This window comes from Porites lutea, chromosome 8 (assembly GCF_958299795.1).
Source record: "Porites lutea chromosome 8, jaPorLute2.1, whole genome shotgun sequence".
Lineage (NCBI taxonomy): Eukaryota > Metazoa > Cnidaria > Anthozoa > Scleractinia > Poritidae > Porites > Porites lutea.
Genome location: NC_133208.1, coordinates 4,428,415 through 4,454,787, shown reverse-complemented (window position 1 = coordinate 4,454,787; position 26,373 = coordinate 4,428,415). Strand labels below are relative to the sequence as shown.

Below are 26,373 nucleotides of genomic sequence, written 5' to 3'. Positions count from 1 at the left end.
GCGCACCCCCCCCGGATGACCTGCGGCCGCTTTCTAATTAACACTGTGCAGTCGCTTGACAGACATACAAAATCTGCTCTATCGTTTGATATGTATTCTCAGCAGTTCACATTATGTTATTTCCTAATCAAAAGCCCTCTTCTTCGTATTCGCTTTTAAAATTTTTTACGTCATCGGTCAGTTAGTGGTGCACCCCCTCCTAAGAAAAATCCTGGATCCGCCCCTGCAAACTCAGTGGTAACGTAAAATAAAGAAAGAATTCAACACATTAGAAACTTCAAAAACAAAAGGTGAAGAACAAAGAAAGAGCTGGCTGAATTAAATACTGAGGTGAACTAAAAAACGGAGATTATAGGTGTTAGGAAAGGACTGATTAACGTAGGTGTCCTTTCTTCCTTTTAACTGTGAAAATATTGACTCCTAAACAGTACCCAGTGGTAGCCCTTACCCTCCCCCGCCTCCCAGTTAGCATGGTAGCACAACTGGTAGAGCGCTGCACCGATATTCTTTTCTTCAATTGCTTTTCATTTCAGTACGGCAGATAACAAACTTACTTGGAAGCCTTTCTTCCGCAGCTACGAGGCCAATGATTAGCAGGAAAATTACCAGTACGCGAAGCATCTTTAGTTATGAATTCTTTTGGAAAGTTTCTGAAATAATTAGCAATCAGAATTTTATAGTCTGGCCCTATATTCAACATGATTTTGGAAGAGTCAATGTAATATTAAAGATGCAAAACTATGAGTAGCGGAAGCATATGGTATAGGCATACGTTCAGTTGGAATAAATAATCTTGTTTTTTTACTTCGCCACAATTAAGAAACACAAGACCGGATATTCAGATAAACTGATAACATTTTTCGGTATCTTCAATATCAAAAAGAGTTTTGATTGATGCGGCCGTTTCATCGAGCATAAGCATAGTCCATAGACATACTGCTTTGCGATTAATGTTGCAACCATTCGAATTAACATTGAAAGCCACGTTAAGCTAAAAATCGTCTGTGCGAATTCCGCGTAACATCACCTTCGGTCATTATGTTCAAGAAGGCTTTGAAACTGTTAACAGGCATCAGTGTTTTATCTTCATTATAAAGCAAAACCTTCTAATTAAAAGAAAAGGATATTTTTGTCGAGAGACAGTTGATACAGTACAATCTGAAACATTTTCAAGCTGGCAGGTAAAAAAGATTAAATGCATTGATGCAAGAGCTCTCAGTTCTATTTGCTTGATGCGATTGCTTAAGAGCAAACTTCAGAACGAGTGGCAAGATAAAGAATAAAAATATTCGATGAGTACATAGAGTAGCTATATAGTCAGTTGGTTAGAGATCGGTTTAAAAGGCTCAACAGTAGAATTCAATAATTCAATAATTCAATAAAGAAATACACTTACCGAATTGTGCGGTTTAGACAACTAATTGAAACTTCGTCTCCGCGAAAGACGCTAGAACATAATGAAAACCTTGCTAAAAGCTTACCTTTTATATCTACTTATTGGTTGTCTAAGTATTGTTCTTTGATGACCCTCTTCTACGAGAATTACACCTCCTTCCTTCACATGAATTTGATTATTTTCACCTAATTAACTTGTTATTGCAGAGCCAGTATTATATCTTTCCTATTATACAAAAATCTTTCTTAAATTCCGGTTCTTTTCAAAGTTTGTATTACTTAATGATCACACCTTTTACAACATGGAAAATTTTTCATTTTTTCAATTCTATCGCTTCTTTTGTTCTTTTTTCATTTTTTTTCGTTTCTTTTTTTCCTTCCTTCCTTTTTCTTTCTTTCTTTTCTGTTGTTTCTCTTCTGTCGACGTGGACAAAATCAGCGAAAAATACAAGAATGAATTGCTGTTCTATATAAGGGAGTTTAAAAAATGCTACGCTAGCGCCCGCACAAGTAATAGAGTAATGAATAGGTCAGTTTAAGGAGGGCAATAACTCCCCAGCTATTCTATGAGATAGTACCTCCTTTTTTCACATAAACTATAAATATTTGCATTTATATTGTTATTGCAGAACTTAGGGCCTGTTTACATATATGGAGTGGGGGACCCCGGTCTAGTGGGGTTGGTTTCTTTTGTTTTCACGCTCTAGGGGACACAAAACAAAAGAAACCTACCCCACTAGACCGGGGTCCCCCACTCCATGTAAACAGGGTCTTAGTTAGCTTTCTTTGTTCCTTCTTTTCTTTTTTGTTTCAAGTAATTATTAAGGTTATTTAATAATCGCACCATTCACAATATGAAGAATATTTGTTTTCTCTTTTTTGGTCCAAGAAAAAAAACAAACAAAAAACAAAAAAACAAACAAACAAACAAACAAAGCACAGTTTGCTTTGCCTTACTGCCAGACTTGCATCATATATTTTTCTGCTATTTTATTATTATTATTATTTTAAACAAGGACTGAAGTTTCACAGCAGCACGGATGGTCCAACCTCGTCCCCAGGGCTTTTCCCTTAAAAAATGGTTGATGGTGCAATCATTATTAGCGTTCTTGGATCAATGTGTTAAAGTATTAATATTTGCATATTTCTTTTTGATATCTTAATTTTTTTTTATAAACGCCTCATTCGTAAAAAGGTGTTTATTGGAAATAATTATTTCCCGTGAACTTGGCAAAATGTGTCAGAGTATTAAACATTTGTATCTTTTCTTTTTGATATTTTGATTTTGTTTAGAGACATCATTGAAGAATTAAAGGTGCATGGTTATTGTAACATATCACCGTTTGTATATCTTTCTTTTTTGAAGTTTTAATCTTGTTTATGAACACCTCAATAAAATAAGGTGCTTATTTGTATCAGACAAGCGCTCTTAGAAGAATGTCTTGTCAGAGTATTAACTTTTGTATCTTTCTTTTTCTATATTTTAATTTTGTTCATCTTGTAACATAACCGAAGGCTCTGATTAAAATAAGCTTTAGTTTAAAGCGATTTCTTTTAGGCTTCCTCGTAATTGTTACTTTTCTATCTTTTTCGTTGTCCTTTTAATGTTATCTGTTTGCGGAGTGCCAAACAATAAATAAATAATAGTTCAGTTCAGTTCTCAGTTATTCTGAGGCCCTGAGTGTTGGTCCGGCCCCGGGAATCGAACCCACGACCTTCTGCTCTGCAGTTAAGCGCTCTACCAGCTGAGATTATCTCTCCGCTGTCCTAGCTTATAATTGGCTTGGTTTGCGTATTTGGCTTGGCTAGACTACGAGCAGTCTCCCATTTTTTTTCAGGGATGGTAGAGCGAGCGAAACGCGAGCGCGCGTGAAAATCATTTCACGCGCGCTCGCGTTTCGCTCGCTCTGCTATCCCTGAGGAAAAATGGGGGACTTCTCGTAGTCTAGGCTCGGCAAACTCGATGGGGATCATATGGTGAATTTTCCCAGCCCGGGATCCGAGCTAACCGGAACACGAAAGGGAGAGCTTCTCCCACCTTTCCGCTTTCCCATCACCCCTTGCGCTTCCTCTCTTTTCGCGTGACTTCTCACAATTAACTCCCCTCCCTCCCCTCCCAAATTGGAGTTTCCTCGCAAGCTATTTTTTGCCGGCCATGTCGCACAACTTCAAACTGTGATTTTAAAAGATAAAGCTTAACATCGCGGATATATATCTGCTTCTATTTGGCCATAACCGCAGACTAGACATGTATAGATAATTCCCCGTAATATTTCCTTCGACCAAGAAAAGATTATACTAAAGCACAAACGACTGAAAAATGTCAGTCTCCGTTCCAAGATAAGATAATTTAGCAGAGTAAAGGACATGTTCAGGGTATTGCGTGTAACAGGGTATCGCAGTGTAACTTAAGATTTGTCAGACAGAAAAAAAATAATAAATCGACTTATACTTTAGCGAGTTTAGCCTGTTAAATGTAATCCATTTAAAATTAAGCGCTTCTCATTGAATGTTAAGCGGATTGGACAAATACAAGTTAGCGCGGCTTTGTAACTGAAACTAGCGAAAAGAAACACCTTTATTTTGTTTATAAAACAAATTCTCGCATATCTTAATTTCCTTGCTATCTAAACGTAGCATTAACATATTTAGGATGGCCTAATATTATATTCCTTTCTTAACTAAAATAATTTTAATTTTAATTCCAACTCTTTCTGTAAGAATTAGAAAGCAACTTTCTTTGAATGCATCAGAGTAAAGTCTCCCTTGCAGCCGTCTTTTTTTGGGATGTTACGCAACGTTCCCCCAAAGGGAACTTTGCGTGACATCCCAAAAGACAGCTGCGAGGGAGACTAAAAGAGTTTGGATGTCGATAATATTTACTGTAGAATTTCCACTGGCCACCATTTTGAAAAATGAAATTATGACTTCATTCGGTCGCCTCAACTTTGTATGTAACAACAACGCAACGATCCCGCTGTCACAAAGTCTCAGAAGAAATTAAAATGGTGGAAAACTTGGAAATTTCCAGAACCTCCGGGGCAATTTAAGTTTGATTGACATTAGAAGCTTTTTTTTCTACTGTGATGTCATCGAGCTTATAGCTCGGCTTACGACACGTGCACCGATTTTTTTTATTTTCACTAGGCAATAAGTGCAAGGGCGGTGTCCGCGGGGTAATATACAGAGCCAAAGCTGAGCACACAATCAGTCCAAAAAGAAATCTCAACCCTGGTCAAAACATCTTGAATACATAACGCCAACACTGCATGCGGGGGGGGGGGGGGGGGGGAGGGGTAGGGAAAATGTGTCATTTGACGAGCTATTGAGTTAGTTTCCCGAAAGTTTTGACCAGGATTAAAGTTAAAGCTGTTTCATAAAGTTTCAAATCTCTTCCCTGAACGCTTTCCATGAGGTTTTCCTTCTTTTTTAGGATTAAAATCATTGCTTGGTCTATTGTCATCAAGTTCCGTTTCTTTCCAGTCTTTCTCTTGTTCTTGAAGCTCGGCGAGTTTTTTACTGGGCACTGGACCTCGACGATCCTCGCTTAAATGGCTTGGAGTTCGCTTAATTTTGCAAGATTTGTCGACACCTTTACTCCTTTCTGCATCAACTTCTCGTTCATCTTTCCATTCTGAAGTCAATGTTGTATCCTCTGTACAAACGGAATCATTTTGATCAAATTCTCCTGAATCACGACGACGCTTTATCGGCACTCTCCACTTAATCGTCTCTCTGCCTCGCTTTGAAGACTCCCTCCTGATAATTTTTGCGCTCGGTTCGTAGCTTCCTTTTTCTTTAACCGAGTACACACTATCACGATTAACGGGTTGCCGGGGACACATTGATGTTCCCATATCGCGAGCAATCACCTCACTGATCCATTCTAGATTCTCCTTGCATTCTTGAGATAGAATCTGCAATTCCCTTATCTGCGTGCCAGTCAAACTCGTCCCGCGTGAGCAATCGATACTGTCCCGTCTGTCGTTCGATAAATTCGGCATCTCTAGATCGATGTGGATTTCCTTTAAGCTGAGATCTAAGCGACTGTTCGCGCACCTTGAACGAAGACTGTCCATGTATTCCAACTTGATGGAGTACTTGAAATTGTTCTTGCGTCTGCGGTTTCGTCGAAAGAACATTACAGCAACGAAGAAGATGCACAAGACGATACTTGGCACGGTTGCAACAATAACAAGGAGCTTGATATTGCTCATCTCAGCTATTGAGGTGGTTGGTTGTTCCGTGGATGGATGACCCGCGACATCTGCTGGTGAAGACGTGGACATGTTATCCTTTGGGGGTACTGTGGTGCCAAGCTGTATGCTTGGTGCTGGTATCCGGGGGACCTATGGAAAGCAATTTGCAAAACTTCATTAGCCCTTTAGGTCCAAAGAGTGACCAACATCAACTTTCTCCTAACAGCATCAGCAGATAATCAAGAGTAAAGGTTATGAGAATTACTAAATTGATTACCGAAGGAAGAACGCTTTGATCTTAAACCAAATTCTCTTAACTATTCTTAAAAAAAAAATGTATGGAGGCAAGTCTGGAGAATTTGTATGTGGGTCTTGGGACAGGGCTAGAGCTGAGGTTGTAGCCTGCGGCACAGACGGAACTTGAAAGTGAAACAGCACCGTAATCCGTGTTCTAAGCCCACAGCTGAGTATCAGGATTTGTGTGCGCGCCATGATTAGCCTGTTAAAAAGCCATTATCGATTTGCTAATCTGGTTGACAGGAAATTCGAAACGCATTTCCGGTAACTTGTTGACTCCGTTGGGGGCTCAGAACAAAGATCTCGGCGCTGCTTCGCCAAATTATTGCAGTGAAACCTCTATTAAGCGGACACCTACGGGACCTTCCCCAGTGTCCGCTTAATAGAGGTTATAAAAATTGCGCAATGTTTGTTAACGATCAACATTCAACGGTTACTATGTGCTGTGATAAAGCTGCATGTTGTTAAAGAAGCCATCCAGAGTTCAAGTTCATTACCTTTCATTACCTACTTTAATTTGTCTGTAAATGCAAAACATTAACTGACTTCAGTACGAATTTCAAGGACGTAATCCAATACTACTATTGTCAATTCGGTCCGGTGTCCGCTTAATAGTACGTGGTTTTTAACAATAGAAATTAGCCAAATACAACTTATTTTAGTGTCCGCGTCCGCTTAATAGAGGTGTCCGCTGAACAGGGGTTCGTTATAAAGGGAAATATAAGACGTTCCTTTCGGGACCGGGCTTAGTATCCGCTTAATAGAGGGTGTCCGCTTAATTGGGGGCCCGCTTAATAGAGGTTTCACTGTATTTCCACTTTTTGTACGGTAAAAGAAGACCTTATTTAGCAAGCGGCTCCGCAATAAAGAGGGCGACCGCTTTTACTGATTTGACCTTATGCAGATATTATCAACTAAAAAACTTAGTTATCGTTTAAAATATCTGCTCCCATTTATTACTGTCTTAATTCATATGGCTCCAATCCTAATTGTCTGTACTGTCCTTTACTTGTACATAGAGTCAAATAGGAAACCATTTGAGGATTATTTGGTTTGCGATCGTATTTCTCTCCATAACCATGTTCTTTCCTCAGTTCACGCGTAGGCTGGCCAAGCCTGTATTTAACGGTCACGTGACATGTATTAAACGGTCGTACGGCCATTTCACAAGGATGACTGTTTCATGCAAGTTTGACTGTAATGTTTGCTTAAGTAACTTTAAATAAAACACGGTTATTCCGATATTTCCTTCAGTTGGAGATTTCCTTTGGTTACGCGAAGTGGAATGCCTGTATTTATCAAAAATCATACGAAAAACATCTTTGCCTACTTTCCACCCTCCAACTTACAGTCGAGCTTAAAAGAGAAGCAAGACTGCAAAACATTTTAAAAATAATTAACTGCTGCCAATCACCTTTACCTCGCGACATAAGTTCAAGCGATGTATGACAGCATACAATTTGCTGTTGTGCAAATCTCCAAAAGGCGTTCATTTATAACACTAGCCTGCGCTGCAAGCAAGCTTTTCGGGGCGCTCTGGCAGTGGGGCTTCCCCTCTTCCTCCCCCCCCCCCCCCCCTCTCACCCCGTATCCCCCAGAGAGCTTGCTCGCAGGCTATTATATCACTTACAGCCTGTCTACACTCTATTTGTTAAGTACCATATTATGTGCTTACGTTCACTGCAGATGTGATGTCCCTGATTGGCGAAGTACCAGTACTGTCCAGTGAAGACCCCTTCATATTTTCTTCATAAACAACGCTTGTTGTAATAGTTTTTAGGATGGGTCTGGTAAATGGCAAATTTAATTCGGCGGAGCTTCTCCTCTGAAGAACATGGGAGCTGATCTTTGGTTGAGAGGAAGGCGAGACTGTTGATGCAAGTGAGGTCTGGGGAGATGAAAAGTTTACTTGATGTGCGCTTTCTAATGTAGAAGGCATCGGTTGATAGGTAAGAGTTAAAACCAACGACTCCGTGTGTGGAGTCTGGTAGCGGCTATATGCGTGCATATCTAGGGATGACGTTGAGCTCTCAGTAGAGATATAGCGAGGCTGATGTCCAATCTTAGAAGTAGAAGCCGGTTGTGTCTTAGAGAAGGTCTGCCAGGAAGAAGATGGTGAATGGTCTTCTGTGAATAAAGTTGAACTCTGATGAGATGATAGAAAAACTTTAGATCTCATGTTTGACTTGGAAAGTGATGGTTCGTAATAAAACCCAGTGACAGTGGAATATCTTTCAATGACGATTTTCTTCGTTGATGATAACGATGGTGATGTTGACGATGTCGAAGATGATGATGATGACGATGCTGATGGTGGTGGTGACGATGATGATGACGATGATGATTGGGGAGGTGCCGGTGATGGTGATGTAAATGGTGATGGTGATGTAAATGATGATGGTGACAATGACGGTGATGTGGATCGTGATAGTGTAGTTAATAATTGTGACGTGGATGGTGGTGATGATGATGATAATGATAATGATGACGGCGGTGATGGGGGAGGTGACAGTGACCGAGATGATGATGACAATGACGATGGTGACAGTGACGATGATATGGATTGCGATGTTGTTAATAATGGTGATGATGATGTTAATGGGCGAGGTGCCAGTGACAGTGGCCGTGTTGGTAATAATGGTGATGATAAAGAAGGTGATAGTAACGGTGATGTTGTTGATAATGGTGATGACGCTGGTAATGATGATAATGATGGTGATTGCAATGGTGTAGTTGATAATGGTGTCGGTAATGATGATGGTGATTGGGGAGGTGAAGGTGATGGTGTTAATGATGTCGATAACGGGGACGGTGACGGTGATGTGGACGATGACAATGATGATGGTAACAGTGACGATGATATGAATGGTGATGGTGTTGTTGATACTGTTGATGATGATGAGGATGATGATGATAATGACGATGATCGTTGAGGAGACGACGGCAATGATGGTAGTGACAGTGACGTTGACAGTGATGTTGATGATGGTGAGTGCAATGGAGGTGATTGTCTTGATGGTGATGGTGATCGTGTTGTTAATAATGGTAACAGTGATGATGATGGTGGTGAATGGCGAAGTGACAGTAATGGTACTGCTGATAATGACGACGACGGTGATGTGGATAGTAATGGTGTTGGTAATGGTAGAGGTGATGGTGGGGAGTTTGATGATAATCTCGATGATTGGGGAGATGACGGTGATGATGGTGACAGTGACGGTAAGAAGGATGGCGATGGTGGTGCTGATGATTTTGATGGTAATTGTAATTGTAATGGCGATGGTGTTGTTGTTGTTGATGATGATGACACGACTAGTTCCGATGACACAGTTGAACTCTGAGATGATAGGTGAGACCTTCGATACCAAGTATCAGTGTAAATAGTTCCGCTTTGGTTTGGAATCGAAAATCTGCTAGACATGGATACAATGGATGCAGACGGTGGTGTACTGGCAGGTAAACTCCGAGAGGACGATATAGACGAGGCAAACCGTGATATCTGAGGATGGTCTTTTACACGGGAGGATGCAGCGACAAGTCCATTGGACACAGCGGAGGTCTTGGTGAACTGAGAGAAACGAACACGATAAGCATTACTACTGGAAATAGAAGAAGGATGTCTGCTACCAGGGACCATCAATTTGGAGAAATGTTTATAATTAGACGCATCAGAAACAGACCGGGATTTTGAGCGCATGGTGATCTGTGTATGTAATAAGGAGGAAGAAGACAGATTTTCGCCCAACGCAGTTGATTGTTTAGAACTCACTGGTGTCTGTTTTCCAGCATTTTGAGGAATGTCTACCGAACCTGAGAAGGCTTTTACAAGAGATGTGGACAAGAGATATGTTTGTTGACTTGTTTTTGGCCGCGATAAAGGTGCGGTTTGCATTCCTTCTGTCAGATAGGAGCTTCTTCCAGCAAACTCAGACAAATCTGAAGAACGAAGTGATTCTTTTGGAACTACAGAAGAGATAGATTTATGTGTGGAAACATCTGATACACCGCCACCACTAGTTTGCGTCGAGTTGGAAGATAAACTAAGTACATCACTGTTTTTCTTTTCTATTGACGACGTGTGGAATTCGCTTTTCGATCTCGAAGAAACTTTGCTGCTGTTCGCGCTGACAGACATGTGGGGTAAAGGCGTTGTGGAAGTTGTCATCGAGTTAGTAGACATTTTGTTGAGAACAACTGGTGAAGTCATCACAGACAGATAGAGAGACTGCTTCATGCTGGGTGGTCTGGAAGTTGAGGAAGTTTTTACAGAGGTTGAGGACACTCCAGTGGCAAGCACAGTTGAAATAAATGAAGAAGTGAAGCCTTGATATATAAGGGTCAATTTTCCATTCTCAGTTGTTTTCGAAATGCCAGAAATACCGGCAAATTGTTCTCTAATGGCTACTGAAGTTATTTTGGTATCAAATGTTTTCACGCTCTGTTGATAAGTTTCTTTGCGAAAAGATGAATGCGATGCCGCCTGTGAGAGAAGCTTTAATTCCGCGGTTTTCCGGATGGTCGATGCGGATGAAGAAGTCCTTAGCCCGTTTGTCAGCGCAACTGATCCTTTAGTAAACATTTCTGTTTCATTTTTGCTTACTACAACACTGTATAAACTGTCACCTTGCGACATGGAACTTGTAAATTGAGCTGTCCACGAGTTAAACACATTAGATACGCCGCGTGGATCAAAAAAAGCTGATTTAATAAAAGCTTCTTGAGAGCTGACACGAGATTTATCTCCTTTTTGAGAGGTCGACAAATGCGCCTTATCTCTCGTCGACGAAGCTTTGCTAAGTCCATTGACTTGGGACGTGGTCGGAATGATTTCCGCTGCAAGCATATTGTAGAGAGTTGACGATATCGCAAAACTATTTTCGTGGCTACTTGAGACACTGTCTTTTACATTAAGCGATGGATATCTCGGCCCAAAACTTTCCGGCTGCACGTTGGTAGATAATGAGCTTTTGATAAAGTCATTTAACAGTGATCGAGAGACCAAAGTCACTGATAAAGCGGGCAAGAGTTGTTTGGATGAAGCATTTGTAAACGAATATTCACTACTTTTGGTCGTTGTAGTAATTGTTTCTCTCCAATAACTTGTTACTTCAAAGAACGACTTTGTTTCAGTATCTTGTCTCGTGTTGTTGTATTGTCGTACTGACTCTTGTCTCGCAGAAACGGTTACTTCAGCAGAGGGGACAACAACAATACTTGACTGAACAAATGGAGTAAATGTCCGTCCAATTACCGAGTTCTTCCGTGAAATTAAAACGAAGGACAATAAACCTAAAGGCAGATTAAAATGTCGGTCACGATGTGAAAAATCGTTCGGAATGACAGTCAGTAAATCGGCACTAAAAAAGAAGACATTCTACTTACCCAACATCAGTCCAAATTCCTTCATTGTGCTTCGAACCTGGTCCTTGAACCGAACTGTTCTAATTGCGTTAATAAAACGATGAAACTCAGCAAGTACTCAAATCAATTTTTCAGTACTTTAGCGAGAAAGAAGAAAGGTTCCTGGCTTTCTCAACTGGAGAAAGACTTTTCTCCTTCGAAAAGCGAAAAACAACAACAACACGCGAGGGATCCATAACTTCACGATAGGGGCTCAAATACCGTGTGTGTCACAAAATAGGAATTTCTGTAAACCGAGAAGCTTTTATTTTGGTGAGCGAGTTAAATATTGATTGACAAAACAGGAGTTACTTAAATATCAAACGGAAATTGGCACACTTCAAAGTTCCGAATTTGATTGCCAAATATTATTTTCTTTAAAGAATTTAAACAATATAAAGTAAAAGAATAATAATTAAAAAAAATACAAATGTAACACAGCCTATTAGCCCAGGAACAACAAAAAAATGCTGCTTCCTTTTAAACCGGATGATGGAATTTCCCACCCTTTAAGCCTCTGAAGACTTTAAACAGAACAATAAAACCATTTTCCGCCTACTTTCCCAGTGATAAAATAGTTTTCTCTGTTCTGCCCTCAAACTCTTACAATTAGTATCGGTATCTTCAATTAAGCGTGTCTCGGGCGCATATTCAAAGACAAAAGTTGCAGAGGGGTGGTAAAGAAAAGAAAGAAAATATTCATATTTAAACCGTCGGTCGCTGAAAAGAAACAATATGCCAACTCGTACCATGAGGGTCCTCCTTGGACTCTGGATTCCACGCCTTGGATTCCGGAATCCAGGTACTGAATTCCCGTCTTTATCAGTGGATTCTGGATACCAAGTGTTTATTGTTCGTGGGATTCTGGATTCCTTCAGCGGTATTCCGGATTCCAAAGCCCAGGATTCCGAATTCCAGAAGAAAAATTTTGCCGGAGTCTGGATTCCACGAGAAAAAATTTCTTGGATTCCGGATTCCCTTAAGTGAAGCAAGCCAATGGTCGTTGAATGCTGTGTTCTTTCTGCGTTCTTGATGAAGGCGTTTCCTACAGCTTCTTTCGGAAGATTATTATTATCCGGCAACGGAAACAACGGGAACTTGTTAGCAGGCTGCTAAAGTAAAGAGATTATCGTACAACGATGATGGTGGCAAACTCTCCTTTTTAAAATTCTCATAAAAGTATTTATTTTCCCCTTTTGAGAACATTTACCGCGCAGACTGACCAATAAATTTTTTTCTTTCCTTCTATATTGGAAGATTTTGTATCGCGGCACTGATGACTCGATACAGTTGAACGTCACGTTCGTTATAACGCACTGATAAGCAAAATGAGAGCACGAATGATTATATATACAGTCGACTCTTGGCTTGCAGACACCCCGATATAATGGACACCCTGATAATACGGACAACAGCTAAATCCCAGGCACGGAAGGGGGGGGGGGGGGTACTTCTGGGAATTCTTGGTGGGGTGTGCCGCCCGGTGACCTGATTTCAGACCAAAAAAATTAGATTAGGGCGCAAATACAAAAATTATTCAAAGCCATTTCGAATTCGCATATTCTCTTTCCTTCTTGCTCACTCCCGTAGTTCCCTCGACCAACCCGATTCAAGACCAAACTGGGCAAAGTGTGTACCCGTTTTCAGACCAAAACAGCGCAAAACCCCTACCCGATGGCGGCACATACCTCTATGGCTTACATAAGGTAGCCCCCCCCCCCCCCAACGGGCTCACGCAAAAATAAATAACAGACATTTGATTAAAATAAACTCCCGCTATTACAGACTCTCGCTAATGAGGACACCACCTCGTGGTGCCTGCAGTGTCTGCTTTAATGAGAGTTGATTGTATTCCGCAGCATGTTGAGTCTATATTACGCTTAGAGAACAGACGTTTTCGTTTTTAGGTGACTCTTTAGACTTTGTGGGTAAGCGGAGGCATGTACGAGGCGAGCGCGGAGCACGAGTCACACCTTCGCGCGTGACTCGCGATTGCTTCCGCTCGCGCTCGATCCGGAACACGAGAAAGTAATCAACGCCTGTTCGCTGCAGCGGACGACAATGTAGGTTGAATAGCTCGTACTTAGCACGTCTTCTATTTATTTCGTTGCTCAAGGAAAAGGGGGCGAGCAGGAAAAAGAAAAGCATCTTCATGCAGGCCGATCGTTCAAGAAAAATAAATTCTTGAGTTAAGAAATCTGGAACCCCTATAAATATAAGGCATTGTAATATAAGTAAGTGCGTTTAGGATCGGGATTAGCCGTAAATAATTGTCGGGATTAGCCGGATTTAGGGAAAATTAACGGTCGGGATGGCGAGATTGAAAAACCCTGTTAGGGGATGTCGTGTTGATGTCTTGCAAAGTTAATTTTCACGTGGTACGATCCGGGGGTACGATCAGCTTGAACAATTAAATACACCATTGATTTTCAGCAAAAGAGAATCTCTTGTTTTCAGTCATTTTTCGTTCATTTCGGTCTGGCTCTACCCACGCCTTTCAGAGTGGTAGCTAATCATGATCAGGACGAAAACCTTACGGCTAAAATCATCATAAAATGATCGGCATTATTGCGTACCCTTTAATTATAAGGCTTTTAAGGGGGGAGGGGTGGGGGAAGATAGTTTCTCTAACCTACGAACGTAAAGGAATTTTTTAAAAACAAAAATCAGCTAGACTTACTTTCGTTTTTCCTGTGTGGTTCCCGAGCCTATAAATGGCTATTTTGTGGGTTTTTTTGAGCCGTTGCAGCCAAATTTTAAGCTTGGGTAACCTGTGGTAAATTACTAGGGATATAAACTTAGGGAGGGATATAAGCGTGTTCAGCTGACGCGTGTTACCAGGCCCCCTGAGAATTTTGCAATCGCCATATTTTCTCGTGTCTCTTCATCTTTGCAAGTTTTTTTTGGCGATTAATTCGTTTTAACGTGAGTATATTTTCTTGATATATCACTTTTAGGCGTTTTCGGAGCGTTAGTTCTTGTCTCCTGAATGATCGCAGCAAGCCAATATCTGTTGTCAGAAGTTACGCTAAACTTGTTCGCTATCGTAAACAGGTTAAAATGGTGAAGGCATGGTTTATGGACTCCTCAGATGAAGATCAGAGACTTCCTCATCAACTTGATCCGCCTCAGCCAGTGTCGTTAGAAGATTTGCAGAACTGTGGCGTGCTGTACTGGAAGGTGAGTGGCTCAGATCACGCGAATTGAATGCTCGTCACGTATGACAGACTGACTGCACAATGTGCATGATTTCAAAAGCAATTATATGGGCTTTAGAACATGCAAACTGCTAAATTATGGATTTCGGTGTAATATTCTACTACTGATAACGGTGGAAGACTTTAAAAGTACTCTTGATTCACAAAATCCCCTCTATTCTTTGTTATCTTCGCGCCATATCAATTTTAGCTGGAAATTCTCTTCAGTTTATTTTAGGCAGACACATGGTATAAGATTATGACTAACAAATTTGTAGCTATGACTTATGGCTTCCTTTTTAGATTGATGGGAAGTGCCCTAGGTAGTTTATTATTATTTATTTTTTGTTTATTTGTTTTGGTTCAAATTGATTTGTTTTCCTTTGTTTTGGGCGAGTTTAATGCTCGTTTGAAACAACAGGGTAATTCAAAATGTAATTCAACCACAACTAGACTGAGAAGACAGCCAAGATTTTGTGGGACCAAAACTGGTATCCCTGCATGATGTCTGAGTTGCCATACCAACGGCAAATCACTACATGTACTCAGATCTGCATAGTGCTTCTGATTGGTTGAAGTAAAATTTTCCCTACTAGTACCTAGCCTACGCTACAGACAAAACTAACCTCTGGTTAAGTCTGTCTGTGAAACAGCGCCAAAATCCTTGTTCTGGGCCCCACCTGTGTACCAGGATTTGAGTACGTGCCAAGATTGGCCTGTTAACCCTTTAAGCCCCAGTATCCAAATACAAACTCTCCAGACTGATCTCCATACATTTCCTGCAAGAATTGGTTAAGAGAATTTGATAGCAGATCAAAGCTTTTCCCATCAGGTGATTATTTTTTTGATTCTCCCAACATTTTCCATTGATTTTGTTGGGAGAAAATTGACTTTGGTCACTGTTGGGACTTAAAGGGTTGAAAATGTCATTGTTGATTTGCCAATCAAGAAATTCCAAATGTTGTTCTGGTAATTCATCAAATCCATTGGTGGCCCAGAACAAGGATATCGGCGCTGCTTCGCAGATGTTACCCACAGAGGTTAAATTATGTCTGCGATGCTGGCTAACTGGTACCCTGATCTAATTAGTAGTATCATCAGTATGGAATTTCTGTGCGCATTCCTCAAACGTTATTTCATGATGAAACCAGTGTTAGCATTGCAAAATGTTGGCTGTTTTCTTAAGCTTAACCACCACAACAACCAATCAATTATGTACAATGTGAAATAACTTTGTGGTTGTTACATGTACCTTAATAGTTGGATGCTGATAACTTTGAGAGAGAAGGTAAACTTGCAGAGATTCGTGCTCAAAGAGGCTACACTTACAGTGACTGCATTACATGTACTCCTGAAAAACTACCAGACTATGAGCAGAAGGTTTGTAAAGCCAGTTAATGGACATACACATAATAAAGGCTGGTCAGAGTCATCAGCAGAGTCATAAGGTTGCTTATAACTGACACTTGTGACCTAGTTAAAAAACAAATGGTGCCATAAGGAGAGTCATCAATGAGACATGTATGTAATCAGAGTTTGAGGAATTAAAACATTTTCATCTTCTTCCAACTCTGCTTTTGAATCTGTCACTTATGATCTAATGAAAACCCGATTGTTGGGCTTGGAAGCAGAAGTGGAAGGATAAACCATTTGAAAACAGTTCTTGCTAATTAAAGTGTTTCAAAATGAAAACTGCAGACTTGTAAGGCCATTTGTGAAAATGTTCGTTATGAAGTGGAAATGTCAGTAAGGACTTTTGGAAAAAAAAAAAAAAAAAAAAAAATAGATAAATAAAATTACAGTGGGTTATTAGCTATTTACATACTAGACAATGATGACAACGATTAATTTTTCTCCAAGTACATGTACCATTTGATTTCTTTTCCTTGAGACTACTTTGCTCCAATCCCCACTCCAATTTTTTGGTAGTCTGGATCAACCATTTTTTTAGATAGCAGCAGGAGCCTTTGCGGAGAAGAGAGGGGGCAAAAAACAGTTTGTTACTCTTAATGTTGTGACTAAAACCCTGACATTCAACTTGTTAAGTGAAGTGGCCAGTCAGCTGCCCACTACATGTACATTGTATGTGTTACAGGTCAAAATTGAAATCAGGTCAAACCTAGGTCAACCTAATAAGGTTGATCTCGATTTCCTGGTCTCCTAGCCCTAATTATCCGTGAACTACCTACTGTAGGTTTAAAAAAAAATATAAAAAAAACCTAACTCGAATTTAATTTGGACCTGCAGCATATAGGTTGAAAATGTAGGTTTTGTAATTTGATCTAAAAAGAATCAGTTTTAAAATGAACTTAAGGTTTCTTTCATTGTTTTCCTTAGATCAAGATGTTCTTTGAAGAGCATCTTCATTCAGATGAGGAAATCAGATTCATTATGGATGGTAGTGGATATTTTGACATCAGGAATTATGAAGACAAGTGGATCCGCATTTTTGTAGAAAAGGGTGATTTGATTGTTCTTCCAGCTGGAATTTATCATCGCTTCACGTTGGATGATAAGGTCAGGATTGTTTGAGTGTTATCCTTTAATTTTGTTTCATTTTTTTTTCTTGTATACAGTCAAACATCCATTAAGTAGTCACCTACAAGTGGCCAGCCTTCATTAGGCAGCTAAAGTGATCAAAGTCCTGAAATACTTTTAGAAAAGAATGGAAAATTAAACCTCTGTTAAGTAGCCACCATCAAGTGGCCACGGCGACCTTTTGGCTGTCCCAATGAGAGTTTTCCCATTGTTGTTTTCCCATTGTTGTCACCTCTATTAAGAGGCCATCAAACACTTGATACATTTCACCTGATGACATACGGTCACGTGACTACCAAAATTTCTTGGATGCATAGATAACCAAATGTTCTTACCCATAGTGCTAAGCTGTGTGTGAAAGACCCACTATGAAAAGTTGCTTTGCCCTGGGTAGCATGGCTTGGCAGGTGACTCTTCTACCCAGGATGACTTTTATCTAAATAAACAGGGCCTAATAATTATCACTCGTCATTTCCTTGCCTGACTCCAAGACAAAGGAAGAAAGACTATGGACCAAAGATAAAAGTGCATGTCTCATAGAACCAAACTTACAGAATAATTTCTACGTCTAAAACACAGACACTTCTTGCCCCTTGTAAGGGATTCCAAGACAGTCTTGGATTCTGGATTCTATGCCTTGAATTCCAGAATCCAGGTACTTGATTCCAGTCTTTGTCAGTTGTACTTGGATTCTGTATTCCTTGGGCTGTATTCCGTATTTTAAAGCCCGGGATCCCAGATTCCATGGGCAAAAATATCATGGATTCCAGATTCCACTACCAAAAGTTTCCCAGATTCTGGAATCTGGATTCCTTAGATGGGGGACATTTCTGAAACATGAAAACTTGGCTTTTTCTCTTTGGTATCCGTATTCAGCAAACATATTTTGATGGTTATTCCTTGATTTCTTTTCTTTTTAATGTAGAATTACATCAAAGCCATGAGGCTGTTTGTTGGTGAACCAGTGTGGACGCCTCACAACAGGCCATCTGATGGCCATCCATCACGTGTGCAATATGTTAAGCAGATGGAGGGTGGGAAGTTCTCCCTATCAACATAAGAAGCAGTATGAGAAAAAGCTGCCCGTTATCTAGACTTTCAAGGGGTGCAAACAATATGTGTACACAACGTGACATGGGGTGATTGAGCTACAAGTCTCCCAAAAGACATGATAACCCAGAAAATTTGTAGTCATTATAGTCATTAACCCTTTAAACCCTAAGATCAAAATTTGAATTCTCATTTGTTACCCTTATTCATTTCCTACAGAAGTAGTGGGGAGAAATCGATAAAATTCATCGTGTGTGATCATGTCCGTAATTCTCATGACCACTCTGTTTTACAAAGCATTGATATTACAAGGAGAAATTTCATGCTGATCACTCTTAGGGCTTAAAGGGTTAAAAAGGGTGAAATGGCGAGCTCTGTGAGCGGGTAATTAATTTGTTTTTGTCATCCTTAGCCTTAGGGCTATTAAAGTACAAAACTGGCCTAGTGAAATGGTGTAAATGAGTTGTGGTCTGATGAAAGGCAGAATAAATTGTAGTAACTAGTTGTATCAGGTGGTCTTGTTCTTTGTTTTTGGTAGAGCGTGTTGACTGCAAAGCGGGAGGTCGCGGGTTCGATTCCTGGGGCCGGACCAATACTCAGGGTCTTAAAATAACCGAGAAATGAAAGTACTCCCTTTGCACTGCAACAGGCTAGACCTTCCCGTGGCTCGGATGACCACGTAAAATGGCGGTCCCGTCTCCAGTTGGAGACGTAAAATATAGTGTCCCAATTAGTACTTTCGTGCTAAATACATTGACACTCAAATAAAAGTCCCTTTTCTGTTTTCTTTTTAATTTCTGATCCTCGGAGATCTAGCAGATAGTAGGGAGCTTAAACAACCACGACGGGAGCAGTGATAATGTCGCTAAAAAACATATGAATTTGCATCCTTCCAAACTTTATCACGGCCTATTTGGACCCACTGTTGGGCCAACAATGTTGGGAGTTGTTGCGTCCGTGTTGGCGGTGGTGTGCAAACGGATGCAACAATTCCCAACAATGTTGGCCTGTCACGCGAAGTTATTGCGTTGCTGTCTCCAAGGAGATCGTGTGTAATGAGCGTGCCTGGCCCCAACAATGTCGGAAAAGCTGTGCAAACGGATCCAGCATTGTTGCTCTACGCTTCGGCGATCATGGAACAAAAGAAATGTTGCGAGTTCTTGGCTCAAAAGTTTGCCCGGTTTCAAACTTTGCGTAACAACTCCCAACAACATGCAACAGGTTGTGCAAACGGACGCAACATGTAACATCCAACAATGTTGCGACCGTTGGCGCGGGGCTTTAGGGCTTCGTGGATGCGCAGTAACCAGTTAGTAGGCGAGCAACCAGGACAACGACCGTAAAAGGGACGTCATTTATAAAGGGCGTTCGCGTTCTTTAAAAATTTATGGTGGTTAGGCGAGTTTTCCTGGAATTGAATTTTTAGGGAGCATATCAGAGTTTAGAAATATAAAGAACAAATTGTCGTCGATTGTTAGCGTGCGTTACAGCCGGACTTGTCACTCGAGAACTCCAGAGAGCAAAACAAACCAAAAAAATGCACTTTATTTGAGTGTTAGCCTGAGTATCAGGCCTTCCTAAGGGGCTAGGGGAGAGGAGATTTCAGCTCCCTCCCTTTTTCGCTTCCATCTTTTCCCCTTTTCCCCAGAAACGCCAGATACTCAGGCTTTTTGAGTGTCGAATGTATTTAGCACGAAAGTACTAATTGGAGACACTATTTTAACGTCTCCAACTGGAGACGGGAACAGCTTTTTATGTGGTCATCCGAGCCAAGCGAAGGTCTCTTGCCGCTTGCAGGGCAAAGGCAGTACCCCATTTACTTCATAGTTATTTTAAGACCCTGACTATTGGTCCGGCGCAGGGAATCGAACCTGCAACCTCCCACTCTGCACTCAAGCGCTCCACCGACTGAGCTAATCCTGCCGCGGTCAATCTGACCTTGACGAAGTTCGTTGTCTATCTAGGTGAATTAGACTGTCGGCGACGCAGGCTATCGATTGTTTGTTTCCTCTAAAATACGTCAAGTTGTAGTCCTGTAGTGACGGCGAAGAAATGTATATATAAAAAAGTATGACGCACGTGCAACGTTTTTGATTGGATCATTAGACGTATTGCTTTTTTGACGTCTCAAGAAAGTAAAAAAGCCATCAGTTTTAACCCTGAGACGGTTAAGAAAAGTGCTCTTATTCTTCGGGGATTTGACTACCAACATGGAGTGTAAACTTCAACTGTCTGGGCGGATTACTGGATCTTTGATCAAACAGCCAGCATAAAAATACCTTGAATAAGCTGTATCTTCGACCCAGATTAATTTGTCAGCAATTTCCGCTAGGGGTATTAATTCACGATTAAATGATTTAGTTTGATAACACAAAAATTAAAACATGAATTATAAAGCCCGTGAACGAACTTGAACTTGCTGTTTTCTCTAGGGCTTACAAAAAATTAAATTATAAAGGATGTCTAAGTTAGTAGACGTTTTTTGCGCTACCGTTGCTTTCGTGATTCTAGGCTCCGCCTGTACGAATCTGGTTATTTTGAAACAGCGTATTTTTTATCCTGTCAAGAAGATAATTAAACTTGCCATATTCAGATTGCACGCACGTTGGCGTTTGTGAACACACCGAAAAACGCGTTTTGACACCCGAGTATTGACTTTTACAAAGTACGAAAAGTAACTTTACTATTATGGCTTTATTTACACTTTGTGCCAAGGTGAACACTAGTCCTGGGGTAGTGGCACACTAAGGCCCGGTTCAGACGCCGCTCCACTCATGTGCCGAACCTAACTGACGAATTAAGTACGGCAAAAGAGCGGCGTCTGAATCAGTTTGGTACGGCAGTTTTAGTTTGGTGCGGCAAAAGCGTTAAGTTCGACAGAGTCTGTCGAACTTAACTTAGGTTCGACACACGGTACGCCGTCTGAATCAGATGTCGCGCCAGTGTCGCTCCAAAGTCGAACTTATTCAGTTAGGTTCGGCACATGAAAAGTACGGCCTCTGAACCAGGCCTAAGGTTGAACTGCGTTTACACAGCAGGCTGCCTGATAGACAGCTGTGTTTGCTCTTCTATATTTGGCCTGTAAGACTTCATTTTGAAACGTGGGCATAGCGTAGCGGTAGTTATTGGCTTCCATAGCAGTGGATCGGCCTTGGAAAACGGTGTGAATACAGGTGTCTGGTGCTCTCTTTAGAACCCAAGTACAAAGTTACGTCAGTATACTCGGGTGCCACACCTGTGTCCGAAAGCTGGCGTAGGTAATTGAAAAGACGGTGTGTTCACATTAGCACCCGGCAGGAACCGGACTCAAGCACAGTCACCCCAGCACCAAGTGTGAACATACCACAGGAGACTATCACTGCCCCATAACAGTATTTTATACGACTTATCACTGCGGCACCGCTGATGAAAAATAAAAAAGAGACCGGTGCAGCAGGATGGAACGGCCATCAAGTCCATGTTGACGGAGTGCAGGCATTTTTTATCTGCTCCCGAGGGTCATGTAGCTAGACTCTCAGTACGAACAAACGGGGCCAGGGTGGCTATGCAGCTGCACGTCTCTCGAATGAGCAGCTTTTAAAAGTGGGGTCTGGGGTTGAGCAATACGACAAGGCATGACGAAGCAAAAGAGCGCTTCATCTTAGCGAATAGAAGTCAAGCGAGAGAAATTTGCGAAAGCTAAGCAAAGTATTTAAAGCTAAGGTGGCAATATTCACCGTTTAAAGATTGGTGGATTGCTGATTTACGAAACGTTTGATTAGTTTACCAAAATTATTAGCGTTGAAAAACTAAAATTGCAGATTTTGGTCGATGCCTCGTTAGGAAAACTTTGATTAGGAGCGAAGCAGTTTCAGCGACAAGAATGAGCTATCTACATTGAGAAAACTGAAGAAATAGCCACAATCACTTAGTATTTAAGACATTTCCTTTCTTCCACTTCGTGGTAATTAAAATCTCACAAGCAAATAACAAGAAAACGCCACAGACGTTTGACTAGCCGTGCACAGCATCACCTCATGTTCAGCTACCTGCGGCCTGGAAGCCGGTGCCTTTAAATGATACAGCTAAACTGAGTTTGTCGTTAAAACGTTTAGGATAACAGAAGGATTAGAAAAGAGTTAATCTTTTGTATTGATAATTTTTCCCACCACATAATATGTCCTGTTTATAATTATTTAGAGAGATTCATTGTGTAGTCATTAAGAGTTAAGTATTCATTTCCGTTCCTTATTCTTTTGTAATGGTCTGAGGCGGATTTTCGTTTCACGAACTTTTCATCACCGGTGCCGCGCGCTAAAACTTTCGAGATTAAAAACAAGATTACTTGAATTTGTTATTCAAACATTTCTACTATTTTCAGTGACACAAATATGCAATAATGCTTTAATTAATAGAGGACGCCTTCATACCGAAGGTAAGGTAAACATTATAACAAATTGGCTGTCTTCATCACCTATGCCAATAGAAAAGCTTATACATGAGTTGCACGAAAGCAAACTTGTGAGGCAGAAAAAAGGTGTTTTGGAAAACCATGCTAGTTTCTTTTTTTATGAGCTTTTAATTTTCTGCCATTGACGTCACAAAAAGCAAAAAACAAAAAAGCCCATCTTTTTTTTTTATTGAAGTCCAGTTGGAAACACAAAAATGCCAAATAAAGATCCCCTTCGACTCATTTTGGTCAATATTGAACCGCAAATTACTTTTAACGATGAAAGTATATTCAACTCTCTCCACTTACGAAATCATAGCAAATGTCAACACAATTTCAGGGTCCATCGATTAGATGGACGTTTTAGTTAACTAAAGTACAGCAAGTGAAAATTAAAATTAAGCGGTCGTGATCGAATATAATATGCAAATTTTGTGTTTCTCTGGTGGTTGGAGAATGACAAAAACACCTGACTCCAAACAGACAAGAAAAATGGATTGTAATGAAAACTGCTTTTTGTGGAAGTCTTTAGCTAATTGGATAGCTTGGACTAAAAGCTCGACTGTTATGGCGCTCTTGATTCAACAGAAAACAAAGATGGTCAATTAAATCGTTGTGAAAACAAGAAACTTCGTAAACAAAAGATTGCTGGGACGAGAAAAATAATTATTCACAGACTGTTTTTACCGGTGCAACCGGCGAAATTCATGTCGGATACGGAAAATTGCTAGGGCTTGATATTAGATCTATATTGATTTATTTTATTCTTCTGATGGTATCGCGAAGCAGCAATATACATATCATCGACAGTGACGTTTGATAGATTGTGGAAAAAACGGTGAAAGTTCAATTCGCTGTGTTATTTAGCGGCCGCGCGTGAGAATGATGGATGTCCCGAACCAGACACCATTATGGCCCTCTGCCGCCGGTCCTAAAGTTCCGGATTTCAACGCGAAGAGTCGGAAAAATAGGAATCTCGACATGGACACTGCTTTGGCCTGGCTTCGCAAAGAGCTGGTGAGTTTATTTGAATTCCTAGGCTAGTTGTTTTGCCCATCGTGAAGAAGGAAAATATTCATCTAAGTTAACACTTCAGCTGATTACAATTATTTCTGAGCGAGCCGTTTAAGTTATCGATTCCAACGAGCTTCATTCGACGGAAGACTAGGAAAAAGCGTCTGATCTGTTTAAATAAAAGAAATTGAGTTCGCGGTAAGGCTTACAGTACAATCATAAGCTGATCTAAAGTTAGCACATGTCTAATTTCAATTTTGCCTTAAATAAGGATAGTTATATTGGTAAAAGTACCGTCTAACACTGTTAATGACCACTGATAACGGAACGTATAGTCTCTTAATACCAAATATTCGTTTTTAAGATTTCTGTTTTTAAACATGAAAAATCGATTTTTTGAACTTTTCTAAGAGCTTTATTTTCGTCCGTCGTTCTTTCAACAACTCGCAATGTTTTCGTCCCCCCTACCCGATCTTATACTCGGTTTGCATTCATGGTTAATAAACTAGTTGTTTTCCGCCAGGGTTAATATAGTGTCATTTTTACCCTTGGTCCACGATATAAATGTGTTTAAATCTATCAAAAACGAACCCAGAACTACTATGTTATACAAAAGTACGGTAGTGTTTTGAACTGGTGTATAAAAACAAGTGTAGCGTAAACACATACCCAACTTGGGAAGCGTATTTTCATCATAATTAACAATTAGCCCTATATGCTTGGGTTGTACAATAAATAATGCGCTGTTATAGTACCAACTTTCAAGAAAGGTGACGATTCAAGATATTATCTTGGGCAATGTTCTGGTATTTATACAGAGCGTTCTTGGCAGGTTTTAAGTCTAAATATTAGCTCGTTTTTATATACACCTTGCTTCATTGACTATTAAATTGTTTTCGAAGACATTTGAAGAGGGGTTCTTGAAAACATACATTTTCAAACCTCCGGCCCAATTGCGTGCAATTTGTCATTTCCCTGGGAGATGAGCGACTGTCTTGAGAACCTACATATAATACATGTTGGGTTTGTTTTGAAAAGTACCTGGCATAGATTTTACATCAGAATTTCAAGACACTTCAGAATAAATCGTTGCGCAATAAGTTACACTCGAACAGTTGGTTCTCTCAGCTGGAGGGAAAAAATCCACCACCGACATCCCACACAAATCTAAAACGATCGTACTGCATGGGGTATATAAATTGCTTAAAAGTATTAACTGCAAGTCAAGTACTTTTTTTTTAGCATTAACTCACATTTAATTTTCTTGCACTTTTCACCTAAATTTCTTTATTTTTTTCCGTCAAGTAATATATCGTCTTGGCAGAAATTTCCGAGACATGAAATTGGGAGTTTCTCTGGTATACCGGTATTGACATTGTGGTCGCCAACAACTTAGTATATACTTTTCTTGCATATATAAAGTGCACGTAGCTCCCTTGCCAGCATAGCAGAATGTTCTCATTGCAAATTTAGTCAAGAGGCTTCTTTTCGTCTTGCGTAATCATCCAAGAACAGGCGGAAAGGAGATTAATTCGACTTGCAAAAAGCACGAAAAAGAATTGCCTGACGTCAATATGACTTAGAGGCATGACGTTTTAAGTCTCCAAAATTATGAATATAATTTCAGCTTTACTAACAGTTTATTACTTTGCTTGTGTTCGCGCGCTCATCCGGATAATGGTATATCAAAAGGTTGTGGGGCTATTATGTTAGCCTTAAATATCTTATTATTCGTGTTTATAGACCAGAGCAGAAAGTATGTTTATTAGTTGAGACATAACTCAGACATATTGACATTTTGCTGACTGTGAGTCATAGTTCTAAGTCTTTTCAATTTGGGTCGAATTTTTTTCTGCTATATTGATTCTACAAGAGTCATTTTCAATGCTATCATAAAATTTCTAAATTAACCTCCAACCGAGCGTAAAATAGCAATTAGAAATATCCTCGCTATAAATCAGACCGCATTACCATGTACGACCGCAAATAATCAGTTCGTTTGCGTATCATGACAAATTTTAATAATTGAATCTTCTTGAAAGCTTGAAAAACGCTTCGAGACACTCTGACACTGACTGCAAATGATATATGAAATTCGAGCCGTGACAGGTAAAAATATTCTCGATATTTCGTGAGTAAAACTAACACTCGCACGATATCAAAAACACAAAAAAAGTTAAGGACTCGTTAAAGACCGCCGGTGGGAGGGAAATCTGGGCAACGGATATTAATACCCAAGAAAATTCGTTTATTTGTAATCTGCATATATTGCTCGACCTGAGTTTACCACATAGAAATCATCCAAAACTTTCGCTAGAATAAATCAATTTGCCATCAACATGATCAAGCTGGGTAAATTTTACGTGACCGTTAGCGGTCCCAGGGGAACTGTTTTATCATCATAAATTAGGCGTACATTTACACGTGAATAAGACGAAATTTGAAAGAAACAGTTCTCTACAGTATTATCACATGACCCGCATTGGAGAAACAAAACATACAAGCTAAAGGGGTTAATTTTGATGATCAATGCCTACTTAAATTATGAATATTAACTTGATTGAAGGGGTTGTTTGAATAAAACATCTGTCATTATTTTATTTTATTTAAAATTGATGGTGTATTTTACTCGTAAAATCACTGAGCAAATGAAAAATAGTTCACTTAGCAGCAGTTCTACACTAGTATTGACTTCTGATAATATTCCAGACAGCCAAATGCCTCAGGCAAACCCAGTAAGTCATTGCGGCGTATTACGGTCGCACGAGACATAATTGACTTGGTTTCGATATTAAAACTTTTTTGCACTAGGTCACGGAATATCGGAAACAAACATACAAGCCGTTTTTAGTTA

General features: G+C 40.2%; 4 protein-coding genes across 4 annotated transcripts in view; 2 read left to right on the top strand and 2 right to left on the bottom strand.

Moving 5' to 3' along the window:
• Window positions 1-4,697: 4,697 nt before the first annotated feature.
• On the bottom strand, window positions 4,698-9,362 carry LOC140945690 (uncharacterized). Its single transcript, XM_073394722.1, has 2 exons — window positions 7,567-9,362; window positions 4,698-5,744 (listed from the first exon to the last, which is right to left on the bottom strand). The coding sequence occupies exons 1-2, from the start codon at window positions 9,310-9,312 to the stop codon at window positions 4,770-4,772; spliced, it is 2,721 nt and encodes a 906-aa protein (XP_073250823.1). The 5' UTR covers window positions 9,313-9,362; the 3' UTR covers window positions 4,698-4,769.
• Window positions 9,363-9,404: 42 nt separating this feature from the next.
• Window positions 9,405-11,488, bottom strand: LOC140945114 (uncharacterized). Its single transcript, XM_073394175.1, has 3 exons — window positions 11,391-11,488; window positions 9,572-11,248; window positions 9,405-9,459 (listed from the first exon to the last, which is right to left on the bottom strand). Exons 1-3 carry the CDS (start codon window positions 11,486-11,488, stop codon window positions 9,405-9,407), a joined length of 1,830 nt encoding a protein of 609 aa, XP_073250276.1.
• A 2,631-nt stretch (window positions 11,489-14,119) lies between these two features.
• LOC140945736 (acireductone dioxygenase-like) lies at window positions 14,120-18,397 on the top strand. The gene is made up of 5 exons (XM_073394782.1): window positions 14,120-14,216; window positions 14,346-14,471; window positions 15,749-15,868; window positions 16,826-17,005; window positions 17,952-18,397. The coding sequence occupies exons 2-5, from the start codon at window positions 14,352-14,354 to the stop codon at window positions 18,084-18,086; spliced, it is 555 nt and encodes a 184-aa protein (XP_073250883.1). The 5' UTR covers window positions 14,120-14,216; window positions 14,346-14,351; the 3' UTR covers window positions 18,087-18,397.
• A 4,582-nt stretch (window positions 18,398-22,979) lies between these two features.
• Window positions 22,980-26,373, top strand: part of LOC140945706 (uncharacterized) — a 7,171-nt gene continuing 3,777 nt past the window's right edge. Inside the window, exon 1 of the mRNA XM_073394744.1 lies at window positions 22,980-23,522. Coding sequence (XP_073250845.1) covers window positions 23,388-23,522 — 135 coding nt within the window. The 5' untranslated portion in view covers window positions 22,980-23,387. The remainder of the gene's footprint in view (window positions 23,523-26,373) is intronic.